Source organism: Vulpes lagopus, chromosome 5 (genome assembly GCF_018345385.1).
Source record: "Vulpes lagopus strain Blue_001 chromosome 5, ASM1834538v1, whole genome shotgun sequence".
NCBI classification, from domain to species: Eukaryota; Metazoa; Chordata; class Mammalia; order Carnivora; family Canidae; genus Vulpes; species Vulpes lagopus.
This window is the reverse complement of record NC_054828.1, coordinates 62,494,950-62,513,157: the sequence shown is the minus strand read 5'-3', so window position 1 is coordinate 62,513,157 and position 18,208 is coordinate 62,494,950. Positions and strand designations below refer to the sequence as shown.

The 18,208-nt window shown below is 41.0% G+C and overlaps 1 protein-coding gene and 1 long non-coding RNA gene across 16 annotated transcripts in view; one reads left to right on the top strand and one right to left on the bottom strand.

Annotated features, from left to right (window-relative positions):
* The window catches only part of C5H12orf56 (chromosome 5 C12orf56 homolog), a 100,701-nt gene that overhangs the window by 36,090 nt on the left and 46,403 nt on the right, over window positions 1–18,208 (bottom strand). For all 13 annotated transcript variants that reach the window (XM_041757094.1, XM_041757092.1, XM_041757093.1 and 10 more), the window contains 2 exons: window positions 17,277–17,349; window positions 1,594–2,002 (listed from right to left, as the gene is read on the bottom strand). In XM_041757094.1, the coding sequence (XP_041613028.1) occupies window positions 1,594–2,002; window positions 17,277–17,349 (482 nt within the window). The remainder of the gene's footprint in view (window positions 1–1,593; window positions 2,003–17,276; window positions 17,350–18,208) is intronic.
* Window positions 1–18,208, top strand: part of LOC121491935 — a 104,628-nt gene that overhangs the window by 61,300 nt on the left and 25,120 nt on the right. For all 3 annotated transcript variants that reach the window (XR_005988076.1, XR_005988075.1, XR_005988074.1), the window contains one exon: window positions 12,358–12,475. This is a non-coding gene — a long non-coding RNA (uncharacterized LOC121491935). The remainder of the gene's footprint in view (window positions 1–12,357; window positions 12,476–18,208) is intronic.

Genomic DNA, 18,208 nt, shown 5'->3' with positions numbered 1-18,208 from the left:
ATCACTACACTTATATGATGAGCACTGGGTATTGTATGTAAGTAACAAATCACTAAATTATACTATTCCAGAAACACAGCATTGCACTGTATATTAACAACCTAAAATTTAAATTTTAAAAAATAATTTTTTAAAATAAATGAAAATAAACATGTTACAATTCATCTTTTTCATTCACTATCATTATACCAATAACCCTTAACCACTATATTAAAAAAGAATAAAAAATAAAAGTAGTACTAAAACCAGGAGTTAGTCAAGTCAGGGAAACATATAAAGTCATTTTGAAATATTTAAATAGATTAAGTTTTTTATTTTTCTATTAGAACATATGTGGCCTCCTTTTAATGGACCAGGGTTTCCCCTCTATGATTTGTTTACATTCTTAGTTTGGAAAAAGCAGTTTAGGAGCACCTAGCTGGCTCAGTTGGTAAAGCATGTGACTCTTGATCTTGGGGTTACAAATTCAAGCCCCACATTGGGTGTAGAGATTACTTAAAATCTTTAAAAAAATAAAAATAAAAATTTAAGGAAGAATTTTGAACATTTGACATTTAAACATTAACCATTTTGAACTGTGCCATGAGAAAAAAAACAGAGTTGTCTTGAAATCTATCAATTTTTAGACATATATGAAACCTCCTGCTTCCTTAGCTTCTTCTGAGTAAAAGAGCCTTTCATATTTCTTAACATTATTATGTTGGAAGATTAGTGATAAAAATTATACATCATTGAAGATAATTGAAAAGGATCATGTTATTCAGGTAATAAGTTACTTATTTTTAAACTCATCCTGGTATAATAAAAAGATCCCTAAATGAGAGTTCTGACTCTGCCCTTAAACCCACTATATAATCTTGAGTAAATCACCTAACATATTCAGTTTCTTCACTTATAGAATAAGGTACTTATTCTAGGTAATCTCTATAAAATTATCTGCTCCTATAGCAATGACTCCCATTAACCTACTTTCAATAGTGCAGCTAAGCAATAGAGACATATTGACAATGTTGAACTTTATCTGAGCTCCTTGCTCTCTGAAAGCAGGAATGGCTGAGAAATCACGCCAGCCAATTGAAAAAGACCACCCTGCTCACAAATATTCCAAGATAAGATCTCCATTCTTTTCCAGAATTCCCAGGAGGCTTCCTTATTTACCCATCTCTAGAAAACCCCTGGTCCATCTTCTTTTCTTTAAGACACTCCTTAGTAATGAGCATTTTCCTTCTTGGAATAGCCTGAATAAAATCAAACCCTTACTTGTCTTTCATATTATTACATTTCAAGGCTAAATTTCCAAAATGGAAATTTTGGAAAGCAGAAAAGGCATGTTTGCTTTTAAAAAAGAATACTCCAGCCAGGGGCATTGGGAGGGCGCAGCTGGCTAAGCAGCCAACTCTTGGTTTGGGCTCAGGTCAATCCTCTGGCTCCTGGCTCCTGGCCAGCTTCAGGATTCTCTTTCTCCCTCTGCCCTTCCTTCCCTCCCCAACACCCCCCCCCCAAATGCTCTCACTCTCTTTCTCTAAAATAAATAAATAAATATTAAAAAAAATAAAATCACTGCAGCCGAAGTTAATTTATGAGTGCACTTACTATAATATAATTGTTCCATGAACTTTTTAAGTGCAGAAATATTGATGAGGTTGTGGAAATAACATACAAATGAAGTTCTGAAGCCTTCTGCTCTAGGTTCGGCTTGTTCTGTAAAGGGGAGGCCAGCGAGGAATTTCCTAAGTAAAACTCATTTCCGTTCTCATTGCACTTGAAAGGGATTTCACTTAGAGAACCTCTGTGATCTGGAAGTCCCTTGGGTTCTTTTGTGTTGGTTGTGCAAGATGGCAAGCTGACAGCCCTTCCAGGGGCTGCTCTGGATGGACAGCTCCTCCTGGAGGGGGTAGGTAAGGGTCGGAAGGCACTTGGGCCATGAAGAGACAGCTTCCGGAGGTCTGAAGGGGGACATAAGGTTGAGTCCTTGGATGGTGTGCTGCTCGCCTGGTGGCACCTGTCAGGTAGAATTTAGCATTAAACATAATATTCAGACTTTAAAGTAAGGAACAAAGAGAATCCAGTGACCCAACTGCAGCAGTTTAAGACTCTGAAAGTAAATACATGTCTTCACATAAAAGGAATGCTTAGTAAGAGAAGGGAGTGATTTAATCTCACTTGCTTACCCACTGACCTAGTGGACATACGGTACATTTCTTCATTATACTCTCCTGCTTTCAGAAATAAAACTGTAGACAGCTCAGGTGGCCCAGCGGTTAAACACCTGCCTTCAGCCCAAGGCATGATCCTGGAGCCCCAGGATGGAGTCCCACATCGGGCTCCCTGCCTGGTTCTCCTTCTGCCATTCTCTCTCTCTCTCTCTCTCTCTCTCCTTCTCTCTCTCTCCCTCTCTCTCTCTCTCTCTCTCTCTCATGAATAAATAAATAAAATCTTTAAAAAAGAAAAAAAAGAAAGAAAACTGTACCCAATGTCATCTAAAGCACTTTCTGTATCCGAAGTATTGTGCGTGTCCTCCACAGAACCCCAGTATTTCTAATGAAAGAACTTTTCATTCTGCATTTGAAACCTGACTCTTCTTTCACTGTGCATTTTTCAAATGGACCCTGTAAAGAAAAGACTATTCATATGGAGGTATGAAGTGAGTTTTTTTTAATGGTGTTTTCTTTGGTTCATGTCTTGCTAACACTCCTCTCATTTTTCTAGTGTCATTCCAATAGCATCAGCACACTTTTCAGAGTCAGTCCTGTGTTCTCCCCTCACCTTCCCAGCTCTCCACTTCACCCTGACCATTTCTCTCTGCTGCAAGTGGTAGAGGCTAAGAAGTTACAGGGTCTGATGAGAGCCAAGTTCCAATCTTGGCTGTGCCACTCAGTGGTTATGTGACTTTGGTTGACCCAAGCTTCAATCTCCTAATTTTAAAATAGAAACTATTAAGGGGGGCAGCCTGGGTGGCTTAGTGGTTTAGCACTTGCCTTCGGACCAGGGCATGATCCTGGAGATCCTGGATCAAGTCCCATATCAGGCTCTTTGCATGGAGCCTGCTTCTCCCTCTGCCTGTGTCTCTGCCTCTCTGTGTGTGTGTCTCTCATGAATAAATAAATAAAATCTTTAAAAAAAAAAAAAAAAAAGAAGGAAAGAAACCATTAAGGGGCACTTGGGCAGTGGGCACCTGGGTGGCTCAGTCAATTAAGCATCTGCCTTTGTCTCAGATGATGATCCCAGGATACTGGGATCAAGCCCTGAGTCCAGGCTCCCTGCCCAGTGGGGAATCTGCTTCTCTCTCTCCCAGTTTGACCTCTCTATCCCTCTCTCTCAAATAAGTAAAATCTTTTTAAAAATAGGAACCAATAATAGCACCAATCTCAAAAAGTTTCTGTGAGGATTAAATAAGAAAACACATGCAATGTGTATGTAGCACTGAAAACACTCAACAGGTGCTACCTTTTAATATTATCCTATATTGCCTTGGATTGCTGGTTTATTATTTTATAGGAAAATATGTTATCTCCCTTTTGAGATTAGAATCTTCTTGAAAGCAGAAAGCCACTTTGTTTTTATTAGTCCTTACATTAATTTTAAACAAGTATAAAATTCACTCAGTATATCTACAGTAATGTGAACTGAGTTGAGTTCTGACCCTCAGCCCCCTCCCCTCAATGTTGCAGGTGCATGTGTGCATACATACACATCAAGTGGCTACCCCAGTTTGCTCATCCAGGTTCCATCCCCCTTAAACAGCCACCCCTTGCCAAACTCTCAGGCTTTAGGATATGCACACTGGCATCGTGGTCCCAAAATTTGATCTGGAAAGGAAAGCATAAGAGCACCCCTTCCTTCTTGCCCCCTTCTTACCCTGTGGGTTAACACATGGTGTGGCCAGATTTTAAACACACAACTTAACAAATTACTGTGTAACTCACAACCCCTGAACGCTGCTCAGTAATTATCTTACCCTATTTTTTTTTTATAGGATTCTAGTACTTTGTAATAGTACTATCAAGTGTCTAAGAATAAGGGATGCTTGGGACGCCTGGGTGGCTCAGTGGTTGAACATCTGCCTTTGGCTCAGGGTGTAATCCTGGGATCCTGGGATCCTGGGATTGAGTGCCACATCAGGCTTCCTGTGGGGTGTCTGCGTCTCCCTCTGCCCATCTCTCATGAATAAATAAATAAAATCTTCAAAAAAATAATGTAAGATGCTCACACTAAGTATTTTCAGGTAAATGAATATTTCCAGTTCAGACATGGATGATACATACTCCAGTCCTCTTTTTAAAGAGATGATTTTTCTTTATTCCTTCCAATCACATATTTAAAAATTTTTTTCTATGGAAATTGAAGAGCATTAAATAACCAGTACGTAGATTGGACTACATAATGTTATAAAATTATATTAAAATGTTCACTTTAGGCACAATCTGTGTTTCATATAAAAGCTCAGCAAAATGGTTTCAGGTAGTTACAGAAAATCTCACTTGAAGTGACTATTATTGATTCAATTATATGAAAAATCTATTATTTTGGAGAGAGAAAAAGGATTTCTAAAAAGGATTGCCTTTTTGGCAGCATAAATGAAAATACCATGGAAATCATAGCTTCACCAGTTCAGCAAGCAACTCATAAAATTAAACTGTATTCTTTATTTGAAATTCAGTAATACCCATCTTTACTAGTCTGATTAAAGAGTAGTTTGTTACTAAGCAAGAGTTCTAGAACCTCAAATTTGCACACATGTCAACTTCATATTTACAGAACTAAGTTGCTAAAAGTCAAGAGTTTTTCTTTTTTTTTAAAGAATTTTATTTTATTTATGTTAGTCACAGAGAGAGAGAGAGGCAGAGACACAGGCAGAGGGAGGAGAAGCAGGCTCCATGCACCGGAAGCCTGACGTGGGACTCGATCCCGGATCTCCAGGATCGCGCCCTGGACCAAAGGCAGGCACTAAACCACTGTGCCACCCAGGGATCCTGTAAAAGTCAAGAGTTTTTCAAATGAGCTGTGTATCTCTAGGGAGAGCCCAGCCACATTGGAGGAAGAGATGAGGGAGGTAGGAAAGAGAACTCCAAAATCAAAAGTATGTACAAATCACTTTTTCTTTTTTTTCCCCCTCTGCGTCAAAGACAGATAAACCCCTTGAGGCTAAAAATGTTCAGGTCACAGTCAAAAAAGCAACAGGGAAAATGGAAGAAACAGCTTCACAAAAATCTGTTAGGTGCAAGTTCAGCTAAGAATGAGAAGTACATGCATGCTAGCATATTGATACTCTAACAAGAAATGAAGAAAACTGATAAATTAGAAAAACTTAGTATTTAAGAAATTCTTAAAAAGGATAAGAAAGAAGTTAAATGAATATGAAATGGAGAGTTTAGTTTTCACAAAGAGCTTAGAAACCTATCACATTGAAATAGATGGTCAGGGGTGCCTGGGTGGCTCAGTAAGTGAGTGTCTGCCTTGGGTTCAGGTCATGATCCCAGGGTCCTGGGACTGAGCCTTGCAGCAGGCTTCCTGCTTGGTGGGGAATCTGCTTTTCCCTCTCCTCCCCACTCATGCTCTCTCTCACTATCTCTGTCTCCCTCAAATAAATAAAATCTTAAAAAAAAAAAAACAGATGGGGACTCCTGGGTGGCTCAGCAGTTGGGCATGTGACTCTTGATCTCAGAGTTGTGAGTTCAAGCCCCACTTTGGGTGTGGAGCATACTTAAAAACGAAATAAAATGAAAAATAAAGAACACATTCCAATTCAGAAGATATAAAAAAAATGCCTCATGGAACTTTTAGGAAGAAAAATACACTACAACAACCAAAAATTTAAAAATTCACTGAATGATCTCAGTAAACAGTATGGAAATGACAGAGGAAAAAGTCATTGACTTTGAAGATAGATGAACAGATGTTATCCGATCTGAACAACACAGAAAGTAAAGATTGAAGAAAAACATGAACAGAATTTCAAGGGACTGACAATATGAAAGGTCTAATATTCATGTCTAGAGTCCCAGAAAGAAAGGAGGCAAAGTGGAGTGCAAAAAAATATTTGAAGGACTAATGGCCAAAAACTATCCAAATTTGGCAAAAGAAAAACTTAACAGATTCAAGAAACTCAGTGAATCCCCAAAAGATAAACTCAAAGAATTCCACACCAGATGCATCATAATCAACCTGCTGAAAATAATAAAGGAAACTAAGAGATACTAAGAACCAAATGACAGTACATGTCAAAATACATGTGTTCAGCTAAAGTATATTTTACAGAAAAACCTATGGCTGTTTTTAACTCTGAATCCTGTTTAAGTGCTATGGAGAATTTTTTTTAAAAAATCAGGCAGTCAACTGCTATATGCATTCTGTTCAAGATTTTTACTTGCAAAAAAAAAAAAAAAAAGATTTTTACTTGCATTCAGAGTGAGAGAGGTGGGGTGATGTGTACTTACTCCATCTTGACCAGAATCAAAACCTTAATTAATTTTATTACATCAAACTTAAAATTCTCTTCAGTAAAAGATACCACACAAAGCTAATCGATAGCTGACAAAATGGAAGGAGATATTTTTAATATCTAAAACCAACAAGCAGATTCATAGATAGGATGAACAAAGCAGTTCAGTTACTGAGTATCGATCCCAGGGAAATCTTCGGACAGGTCCATGAAGGGAGAAAGGAGGAAGGAAAAGAAAGACGAAGAGAGTGATGCAGGAGAAGAATGAATATTGATTCTACCCCGATGCTCAATAAATGTATTTTTATAAGTGTATAATTGAGCAGTAAATGTTAATAATGATAAACTATGAGGAAATTATGTATACAAGAATATATGTATGTAATGTTTTCAGAGCCAGTTTTGAGAATGATGAAGACATAGACTTATAAAAATAGTTTAAAAAAATAGTTTTTAGAGGCCTTGAATCCTTTCTCTTGAGTCTTTTTTCTGTATCTTTTTAAGATGTTATTTATTTATTTAAGAGAGAGAGCGCACAAGCAGGGGTGAGGGGAGAGGCAAAAGAAGAGGGTGAAGTAGACTCCCCACTGAGCAGAGTCTGACACAGGGCTTGATCCCCGGACCCTGAGATCATGACCTGAGCCAAAGGCAGACGCTTCACCTACTGAGCCACCCAGGCGCCCCTCTCTTGAGTTTCTAAATGTTCTGGATTCATGTACTTACACATATAGTATATTTACATAAACACAGGGCTGGTCCTCTAATACAACTATAACAACCTATTTTGCAAGAAATTCTTAGAAAATTAATATTAAGTGGTGCCTGGGTCACTCAGTGGTTGAGCATCTATCTTGGGCTCAGGTCGTGGTCCCAGGGCCCTGGGATCAAGTCCTGCATCGGGCTCCCCGCAGGGAGCCTAATTCTCCCTCTGCCTATGTCTCTGCCTCTCTCTCTGTGTCTTCCATGAATAAATAAATAAAATCTTTTTAAAAAGAATCTTAATAAAAAAGAAAATCTAGATGCTATCTCATGCCAAGTTATTGCACAATAGAATTTTTGTTTTTTAAATACAGTAGTGTCATTAGTGTTAAAAAGAGGAAAGTTATTCTGTCCCCTAAGTCTTCATCGGGGATTCTGAGGATGCCAAATAAATTATTGCTCAGTGGCTGACTTACTGATAATCAGCAATAACAAAAGAGCTAAGTTTTAGTAGGAACTAAGTGCCACACAGAGTTTAAGCACTTTACATGTGCATGATTGAGCCCTCACATATCATCCCTCTGAAAAAGGTGCTTCATGAGCTTCATCCTACCCCTGGGGAGCGAAGCCTGGGAAGGTTAAAGAGCCCAAGGCAGAATCAGGATTCAGAATCAGCCAATGTGGCCACAGAGCCTGCATGCTTATGTGCTACATGGAGAGAAATAGCACAGCTCCCTTTTTCTCTTTTCTATCCAGAAGTGCTCCTCTTTCAAGAAAAATATAAGGTTCACATTCTTGGTTTCCCCTCCCTTTTACTTTGCTAATGGTGATAGCTAAGCACAGCACATTCTCGTTTCATTAGGATTGTCAGCTCTACTTCCGTTTATTAAACTGCTCAGTCTCTACAAAAGCTCATCCTCCTACTTGCCATGCGTTGTGGTTAGAAATTCTACTTTTAAATTTTCACTAGCCAGATATCGGTGGAGGCTACAAATAAATGTAAAGTCAGATCAGAATCCACCCTGGTGGGTACCGAGCCTGGCAGACCTGGACTGAGGGCAGAGCATTATCACTGTTTCTTTTCCTCATGGATTATTAAAGGTGAACTCAATTAAATTTATATAAATCTTCCTCTGTACCAACACTGTAAAAGTGTTCTATTGATCTCAGCCTTCTTCTCTGCTTCTTTACACTCTCAAGCAATAGGAAGCCTTTTTTTACCCCCTGACAGCTTAGGAAACTCTTAAGTAGGTCACAATACTCTATTTCTACTTGAAATATCTACTTGGGTTTTCTCCTGTAAAATGCAGATGAGAACCTGGAACTATCCCCTAATGAAGAGCTACACGAAGGACAGAGAAACCTAAATACTGAATCTCATTATCAGAGATCACTAGTCGGTTTTCCGTCCCTTAGGTGTCAGAAGACCTGTTGTTTACTATTACCCTGAAAAGTAATCATACTTATGTAAGTCTAATGTCCCAAGATAACCGCATCCTTCTCATGACCTGCAGCTTCTCATAATTAGGCCTAAAACTACACCTCAGAGGTGTTTCAAAGCTCTGTACATGATGACATTCTTTAGTCCTCTAATTACTGTGTTCTGTCCTAGCCTGCCTTTTGTTTATGCTTTTGACTCATGTGTTTAATTAAGGAGAGGATAGTGTTGGAAAACTATGGGATGGATAGTAGACCTGATTCCCTCCTCACCCCCTTTCTTTGGAAACCACTCCTTCCCTCCACACATGGAATACACAGAAGCTGCTGTGTTTTTAAAGACTCTGACTTTCTGGCTATGGTGGATATTTTTCATCAGTGAGTGATTTATTCAAACAAGGGCATCAGAGACCTCCCCAGGATTTTTAAACTCAATGCAAGAAAGTGTGAGAGTTAACCTTTGTCTGGAGGTGGGAGTTGAAATGTGAATTTAAGACAGATGGTAACCTTGTTTGTTGCCCCATGGTATTGGGGTGTCTGGGTGGCTCAGTCGTTGAGCGTCTACCTTCAGCTCAGGTCATGATCCTGGGGTCCTGGGATCAAGCCCCATGTTGGGCTCCCTGGTTGGATGAGGGTCTGCTTCTCCCTCTCCTTCTACCCCTTCCCCCTATGCATGCATGTGCTCTTTTTCTATCAAATAAATAAAATCTTTTTTAAAAAAGAAAAGAAAGACATGGTATTCAGTGAGAAAAAATGAGCCTGATCCATCAACATCAGAGGATACAAAGTCCTATGCCCACTTAAATCCCCATTTCTAGCTCTGCCTCAATCTTAACTTCATTCTTACCATTCCTGCATTCTACTGTTGGGCTTCTATCTTTTGCTGATTTCACTCAGTGTTGAATATCTAAAACTGAATACAGAGCCCAGCAATTAAAGTGTGCCAGATTAAACAGGTAGGTAGGTAGATCCACATTTGTGTCTGTATTTATGTCTATTTCTGTATATATCTGTTGAATGAGTGTTGAATGACATGAGTGGGCCCGGTTATTCCAATACATTCCCCTTTTTAACCTACGTTGGACTTCTTTTACTTCTAACAAAGTTCTGACCTCCACAGGAACCTAAAACAACTACTGCAAGCATTATTTAGAAACCTCTTTTATTTTTCTACATTGGAAGAAAACAATGAGAGTATCTGAGTGGTCTGGTAGACATTAATACACCCAAATGTGAAATGAAGAATATTGAGTCTGAGAGCATGTGGATGGCTACTAGTGGTATTGCTTTTCCCTCACCACTTCTAGTTATGAAGGCCGTGTTAGCAATTTCACTTAGTGTCCTGTGACAGCAGAGACTCCTCCTCCCAGAACTAATAAGTCACAGCACTTAAGGGCAACAATGGAAGTGCATCAATCCTATAAAAGCATGCTTTCTTATGGCATGGATTTAGGTCAAATCATGCTTCCCCAAGCCTATATAATACAAGCCAGGCTAGGTTATAAAGAACATGATTAATCATTCAACAACTATTAAGCAGCCTGTGCCAGGCAGTAGGCCAAGCACTAGAAATATATCCATGTGCAAGAGTATCTCAGTCCCTGCCCTTGTGAGGCTTACATTCTAGTGGAAACACAGACAATAAGCTATAGATACGTAATAGCTGTTTATGAAAGTACAATGACATAAACAGAGAACTCTGAGACAACCTGGGTGTGTCTTTTGGAGGGTCAGATACTTCAAACAGGTGATCAGGCAAGACCAGTCTGAGATGTGGACATTCAAGCTAAGACCTGAAGGATAAGAAAGATGAGCCATGTAAAAAGCAATGTTAGGGAAGAAAGGAAGTGTAAAGGCCCTGAGGTGGAAAAAGCTTGAGATGGTCTAGCCAGTGTGGTGAACAAGGGGTGACATGACTTGAGATGAAGCTGGAGACATAAGCAGAGGTCAGGTCTTCCAGGGCCGTCTAGATGTGTAAAAAGTTTTATTTTCTGGGCAATGGGATACTATTGAAATGTTTTAAGCAAAAAAATTTTAAAAATGCTTTGGAAAAGATCATTTCAAGGTGAGAAATGGATTCAGAGAGGGGTGGAGAGGCAGTGTGTTGGCTTGTTTGGGCTGCTATCAAAGCAGTCTGGTCACAGACTGGGTGGCTTATAAAAAAAAAAACAGAAAATGGGGGGATCCCTGTGTGGCTCAGCGGTTTTGCACCTGCCTTCGGCTCAGGGCGTGATCCTGGAATCCGGGGATTGAGTCCCACGACGGGCTCCCTGCATGGAGCCTGCTTCTCCCTCTGCCTGTGTCTCTGCCTCTCCCCCCACCCCCGGGTCTCTCATGAATAAATAAATAAAATCTTAAAAAAAAACAACAACAACCAGGAAATATATTGCTCACAGTTTTTGAGGCTAGAAAGTCCAAGATCAGGATGCTAGTATGGTCACCGTATGGTATGGACCCTCTTCCTGGCTCCTAGCCACTTCCTTCCTATTATGCCTTTACATGGTGGATGGGCTAGTGAGCTCTTTGGAGTCTCTTTTCTAAGAGCACTAATCTCATTTGTGAGGTCTCCACCCCCAAGATTAAAGCACCTCCTGAAGGTTCACCTCCGAATTACCATCACTTTTGGGGGTTTGGATTTCAACATGGGAATTTGGGAGGGACACAACCATTCCCACCACAGCAGATACCAAGAGTAGAGATGGAGAGAGCAGTTAAGAGGTGTTGCAAACCCAGGTGAGAGGTGACAGTTGCTCACCACTAGAGGACTGACAGTGAAAGCAAAGAACAGTTGATGGATTATAGATATATTACAGTTGTAGAAGTCAGGAATCTCAATAATCCAGGAGTCGATTGACTGCTTAGCCCAGGATTTCCTGAACATGGGTAGCTAGCTCATCTAGGGAGCCACCAAAAACAGACTGCTGAGTCCTAGCCCTAAAGCTTAGGATTCAGGACTCTGAGGTGGAGTCCAGAAGTCTGAACTTTCCATGAACTCTTGAGAGATGCTGACATGAGGCCAGGCTTGAAAAAAAAAACATGGATATGTTCTGTATTCCAGGTGAGCTCTATTCCCAAACCCTGCTTTGGGCTATCTCCTCACATAGCCCAGGCAGCACGCACCTTAAGAGGGTGTACTCATCTCAAGGCAGTAACCACTCAATAGGAAGCAGCAACGAGTGTCCCACATTCTGGCTTCCTGACAAGCAGGTTCAAGCCCCATAACCAGTCTAACCTCCAACAGTGGGAGTACCTGGGGATATGAGCCCTGCTACTGAACAGACTCTCTAACTAATCTTGTTTGGGATATTTCACTTTGTTGAGATTTTTTTTTTTCTAAAAGTGTTTTTATCTTCTTGTAGTCATGTGCATAGGTCTAGTTGGGTCCTTCTGAGATTCATGGGGTCTTCATTATTATAGTCTGGAACTGGAGTTTGGTAAGTCACATTGGCCTAAAACAGCAGACTCCCAGAGGCTAAGTGGAGAGCGGGCTTTGCTGGCCCTCATTCCCTAAGATCTTCAATAGCTTCCCACCCTCAGTAAGCCACCAAAAATAAATACATATACCACATAAAACAGTTTGTGCCAACCAAAGGAAAAAAGTTTCCTAACGACACCCCCCCCCCCCGCTTTTGCTGCCCTCTTTTATAGAATCTCTTTTATGAAAATTCTGGAACTATCACTGGCTCTAGGAAGGATTTGAAACCAATCCAAATTCCCTTCCATATATACTAGTGTAAAGATTAAAATTCTACTAGTTGTTTTTTCTTTTCCTGTTTCAGGCCAGGATGGAGTGATAGGGACTCGATATACCCTCTCACCTGGATAAAAACCGCTTTTAAGACACTGGATATCGGACAACATAAGACAGTCATCTCGGAGTGGTGGGAAACAAACAAGGTGAGACCTGCCCCAGCTTACTGCCTTGAAGAAGTTTCCAGACCATAGGTAGTACAGAGGAAATAATAGATAATGATTATGGTGACGCTTTCCTGGGTGTATACACTGGACAAAATATATCAAACAGTATACTGTGTTGTCAGTTTTACCTCAATAAAATGAAATTCTAATAGAGCTTCTTTCCTTGAGCTTCTGGCTTCCATGCTGTTAGGATGGAAATCCCACCAAAGCAGGAACCACTTTAAAGTCGTTTTATTATTATTACCTTAACCCACTGTGGGGTCAATAAAAACCCAAGCACAGAATTTCATAGGGAGAGGAGGAAAGGTGAGAGAGAGGATTGCAGAGAGAGGGGAGAAAGCATGGGATGAGGAAATACAAACAAACTTGTGTTGCCAAATGCAATTAGCGGAGATGGTTCCCGTGGAAATGTGTGCTGGTGGGCTTTTTTCATTCCCACAATAAATGAGGAGTGTTACAGGCATTTAGTGGAAAAGAGCCAGGGACTCTCCAGTCCCACAAGTGGTCCCTCCACGCCCCCCCCCCATGCTGGTAGCACCCTGCTGAGAAGCGCTGGTAGAGGGAATTCAGCAGGACTGGCAGTTGGTCCCTCCCCCACTCCCAGCACTACAAAGGGGTCTCAGTGCTTTCAGAGCTGCGGTTTGCAATGCAAAACAGGACACTTACTGCTGAATCCTGTTTTAGCCAGTTAACTTTTCCTGATGCTACAAGCTTCAAATATAATCAGAATTTCCAAAGCCTTGAGAACACTGACAGGACCACAGAGATAATTTTCTTAATTTAGTTTGTTTTTTTTTTAAGATTTTATTTGATAGAGTGTGAGCAAGCATGGGGAGGAGAGAGGGAGAGAAGGTAGTCTGCAGGGACGGGGGTTGGGGCTCTATCCCTGGACCCTAAAATCGTGACCTGAGCCAAAGTCAGCTGCCTAACTGACTGAGCCACCCAGGCGCCCCTTAATTTTTTTTTATTATCATCTATCTTAAGATTTTATTTTTTAAGCAATCTCTACATCCAGTGTGGGGCTTGAACTCACAACCCAGAGATCAAGAGTTGTGTGCTCTTCCAGCTGAGCCAGCCAGGCTCCCCAGAGGTCATTTTTAAAAGTTTACTCCTTAAACTTCAAAACCTTTAAGAGGGGCAGCACCGCCTGCAGCCCAGGGCGTGATCCTGGGGACCCGGAATCGAGTCCCACGTGGGGCTCTCTGTGTGGAGCCTGCTTCTCCCTCTGCCTGTGTCTCTGCCTCTCTTTCTCTCCCTGCATCTCTATGAATAAATAAATAAAATCTAAAAAAAAAAAAAAAAAAAAAAACCTTTAAGAGAATAATAGTTACTGTAGCCACGTTTCCACCAATATTCTTGTCCAGAATAGTTGGTTGTAAAGTTAAAATCCTATAAAGTAGGGATCCCTGGGTGGCGCAGCAGTTTAGCGCCTGCCTTTGGCCCAGGGCGCGATCCTGGACCCGGGATTGAATCCCACATCGGGCTCCCGGTGCATGGAACCTGCTTCTCCCTCTGCCTGTGTCTCTGCCTCTCTCTCTCTCTCTCTCTCTCTCTCTCTCTCTCTCTGTGACTATAATACATAAATAAATTAAAAAATTTAAGAAAAAATTCTATAAAATAAATAATGACGATGTGTTCTTAGTATTGTCTCCTATCTATCTATCTTTTTTTTTTTTTTTTTTTTTTTTTTTTTTTTAAATTTTATTTATTTATGATAGGCACACAGTGAGAGAGAGAGAGAGGCAGAGACATAGGCAGAGGGAGAAGCAGGCTCCATGCACCGGGAGCCCGACGTGGGATTCGATCCCGGGTCTCCAGGATCGCGCCCTGGGCCAAAGGCAGGCGCCAAACCGCTGCGCCACCCAGGGATCCCCTCCTATCTATCTATCTATCTATCTATCTATCTATCTATCTATCTATCTATCATCTTCCTAAGCCAAATTCATTTGTTTGTGTGTGAGAAAGGAAGTTACAATAATGAAATGCAGATTCAGAAGAGATTTTGTAGGTCATCTTGTTCAGTGAGAGAAGGTTAGAGTGAGAAAAAGTGCAGTGGGACCCCTCCCCCCAACAACCTAAGTTAATGCATTGTGTGGAACAGCACAGATTTGTAGGTGCTCCCCAGTTAGGAGTTCACTTTTCCTTTATAGCATTTTGCAGTGCTTTCCTAACTTGGATATTCCCTCCATTCCATGAGCTATCTTTCAGGTCTCCAACTCACATTCATTTTCCCCATGCCTGTATTCCCCCTGACTTGCAGCTCTTCGGATCCTGTGTTCCCTTCCTCCTTCTAATGTCTAGACAGTTAAGGTGTATAATAGAACCGTACCTCAGGTTATGCAGCTTAGAAAACTCCTATCTGGGGATCCCTGGGTGGCTCAGTGGTTTAGCGCCACCTTCGGTCCAGGGCGTGATCCTGGAGACCCAGGATCGAGTCCCACGTCGGGCTCCCTGCATGGAGCCTGCTTCTCCCTCTGCCTGTGTCTCTGCCTCTCTCTCTCTCTCTCTCTCTCTCTGTGTGTGTGTGTGTGCCTCTCATGAATAAATAAATAAAATCTTAAAAAAAAATAAAACTCCTATCTATCTATCTATCTATCTATCTATCTACAATTTTTGTTTCCTTTAAAGTAAGCTCTATCCCCAACGTGGGTCTTGAATTCAAAACCCCAAGATCAAGAGTCGCATGTTCTACTGACTGAGCCAGCCTGGCGTCCCAGGAAACTCCTTTTTATTTTATTTCATTTTTTAATGTCTTTACTTACTTATTTCAGAAGAGAAAGAGAAAGAATGAACAGGGGGAAGGACAGAGGGAGAAGCAGACTCCTGGGTGGGAGGGAGTCCAACATGGGACTCAATCCCAGGACCCTGAGATCATGACCTGAAGAGAGCTGCTTAACCAGCTGAGCCACCCAGGCGCCCTAGGAATCTCCTTTTTAAATTTACACCCAGACTTCTCTCCTGCCTTCCAGACTGAATTTCTTTTTGAAGATTTTATTTATTTATGAGAGAGGCAGAGAGAGAGGCAGGCTCCCTGCAGGGAGCCTGATGTGGGACTCAATCCCAGGACCCCAGGATCACGCCCTGAGCCACAGGCAGATGCTCAAACACTGAGCCACTTGTGTGCCCCCCAAACTGAAATTTTAACTGCTAGAGAACCTCACAAGCTGAGGCCTAACTAGGACCTCAAGCTTACCCTGTCTAAACCAGTACTTGTGTTTGAATCCCTCTGGTCATCCTTATTTCCCTGAAAGGCATCACCTTGCAGTAACCCCAGCTTGAAAGCACAGTGGTTTCTCTCCCATCTCTCTCATGTTCAGTTGCCAGGCTTATAGATTTTGCCTCTGAAATATCTCTTCCATCCATCCCTTCTTCTTTACATTTGCCCAATTGAGATTCTCGTTATTTCCCACCAATCTCTGGTTTCTCCTTGCTTCAATCCATTTGAAGCACAGCTGATTATTTGTCAGTAGTTTCCCCATAACCTACAAAATGATGTGTAAAGTCTTTACCTGGACTCTTAAGAGTCTCTAAAGCAGGGGCCCAGTTTTACTTTCTAACCTTATAACTGGTATTCCTGTTCTCTCTTTATTTCTTAAGTTATTTTATTTTTTTTATGTAAGCTCAATGCCCAAAGTGAGGCTTGAACTCAAAACCCCGAGATCAAGAGTTGCATGATTTACTGACTGAACAGGCCAAGTGCCCACCCCTCTGTTCTATTTTTAAATCACTATGGACTGCTTACCTTTTCTAATACATATTGCAGTTTTTCCTGCCTCTGTCTTAGGTTTGGTTGTGGGTTTTTTAAAGATTTTTTTAAATGTATTCATTTGAAAGAGAGAGAGCAAGCAAGCAAGAGCCTGAGCAGGGGAAAGGGTTAGAGAGAGGGGGTCAGAGGGAGAGGAAGAAACAGAATCTGCAATGGAGCAGGGAGCCTGATATGGGACTCAATCCTAAGATCCCAGGATCATGACCTGAGCCGAAGGTAGATGCTTAACCGAGTGATCCACCCAGATGCCCCATCTTAGTTTTTATTATCCCTTCCAGCTGCAATATCTCCATCTCCATGCACACTGTTTTTTTCACCAGCTGTCATTCTGGTATCCTGATTTCCCCCCAAAACTGAATATGACCTTTCCCCTCTTTAAATCTCTTTGACAATTTGGTCAAATTCACTGATGACACTTAGCATATGTACTCTGTATTAGCTATGTTTGTGTAAATATACATCAGCTTCTCAAGGACAGAACTATGCCTTACTCATTTTCCTGTTTTTTTACAGTGCCTTATATAGTGCCCTACACAGAACAAGAGCTCAATAATTTTTTTTTAAGATTTATTTATTTATTTATGATAGACATAGAGAGAAAGAGAGGCAGAGACACAGGAGGAGGGAGAAGCAGGCTCCATGCTGGGAGCCCGACGCGGGACTCAATCCCAGGACTCCAGGATCGCGCCCTGGGCCAAAGGCAGGCGCCAAACCGCTGAGCCACCCAGGGATCCCCTCAATAAATATTTTTTAATTTAACTTTAATCAGTTATTTATGTTGTGAAATCCACAGATTCCATTGACCTGAGAAATGTTATATTTTACTATTTAAACTAACTAGATTTGAATTTAGAAGAAAGTTGTCCTAAAATATCTTCTTCATTATTGTATATATGAAATAAACAAAACTCGGTCCAAAGCCATCAGTAGAGAAAAAGCATTAAAACGAACAAAGTGAGGTATAAAATAAGTTTTGGTTAGCAAGTTAAAAACATACTCTGAACAAAATCTCACCTGAGAGAGGATTCATTCAAATTTCTGGGCTCTTTGCCACTCCAAAAGACCGGGCCATTAATCTCTTCTTTGACTAAAAAAAGGAAAAGAAAAAAAGTCATTTGATAATTACATAATTTTTTAAAAGATTTTATTTATTTATTCATGAGAGACACAGGGAGAGAGGCAGAGACACAGGCAGAGGGAGAAGCAGGCTCCATGCAGGGAGCCTGATGTGGGACTTAATCCTGGACCCAGGATCATGCCCTGAGCCAAAGGCAGATGCTCAACCGCTGAGCCACACCGCGGCATCCCTTAATAACATAATTTGATTGAGTTTGTGAAGAAGTTACAGTTACATGTAGTGATTTGATGACTGTTCATAAATCCTCACAAAAACTTGCAAGTCCTGGGACTCCTGGGTGGCTCAGTTGGTTACATGTCTGATTCTTGATTTCGGCTCAGTTCATAATCTCAGGGTTGTGAGATGGAGCCCCACATCAGGATCCACGCTGGGTTTGAAGCCTGCTTAAGATTCTTGCCTTTTCCCTCTGCTCCTCCCCCACTTCCCTCTTAAAAAAACCCCAAAACATAAAACTTACAAGTCCCAAATTATAAACTGGGCAGCATGACGGAACAAAGGGAACCTTGGCTTTGATGTTAAAACATGTATGTAACTTCGGACTCTTGTAAAAAGTTACTTTACAATTTACAAGCGTTTTACCAGTTATTTTATCACTCTGGACTTAGTATTTTAATTTATAATAATGAAGATGGTAATTCTGTGAATGAAAATAAGGTAATGTATATAAAAAGGACTCATGGGTGCCTGATAGAGTAGTTATGCAATAAACATTAAAGTAAAAATCAGGGGCTCCTGGGTCGCTCAGTCAGTTAAGCATCTGGCTTTGGATCAGGTCATGATCCCAGTGTCCTGGGATGGAGCCTCACAT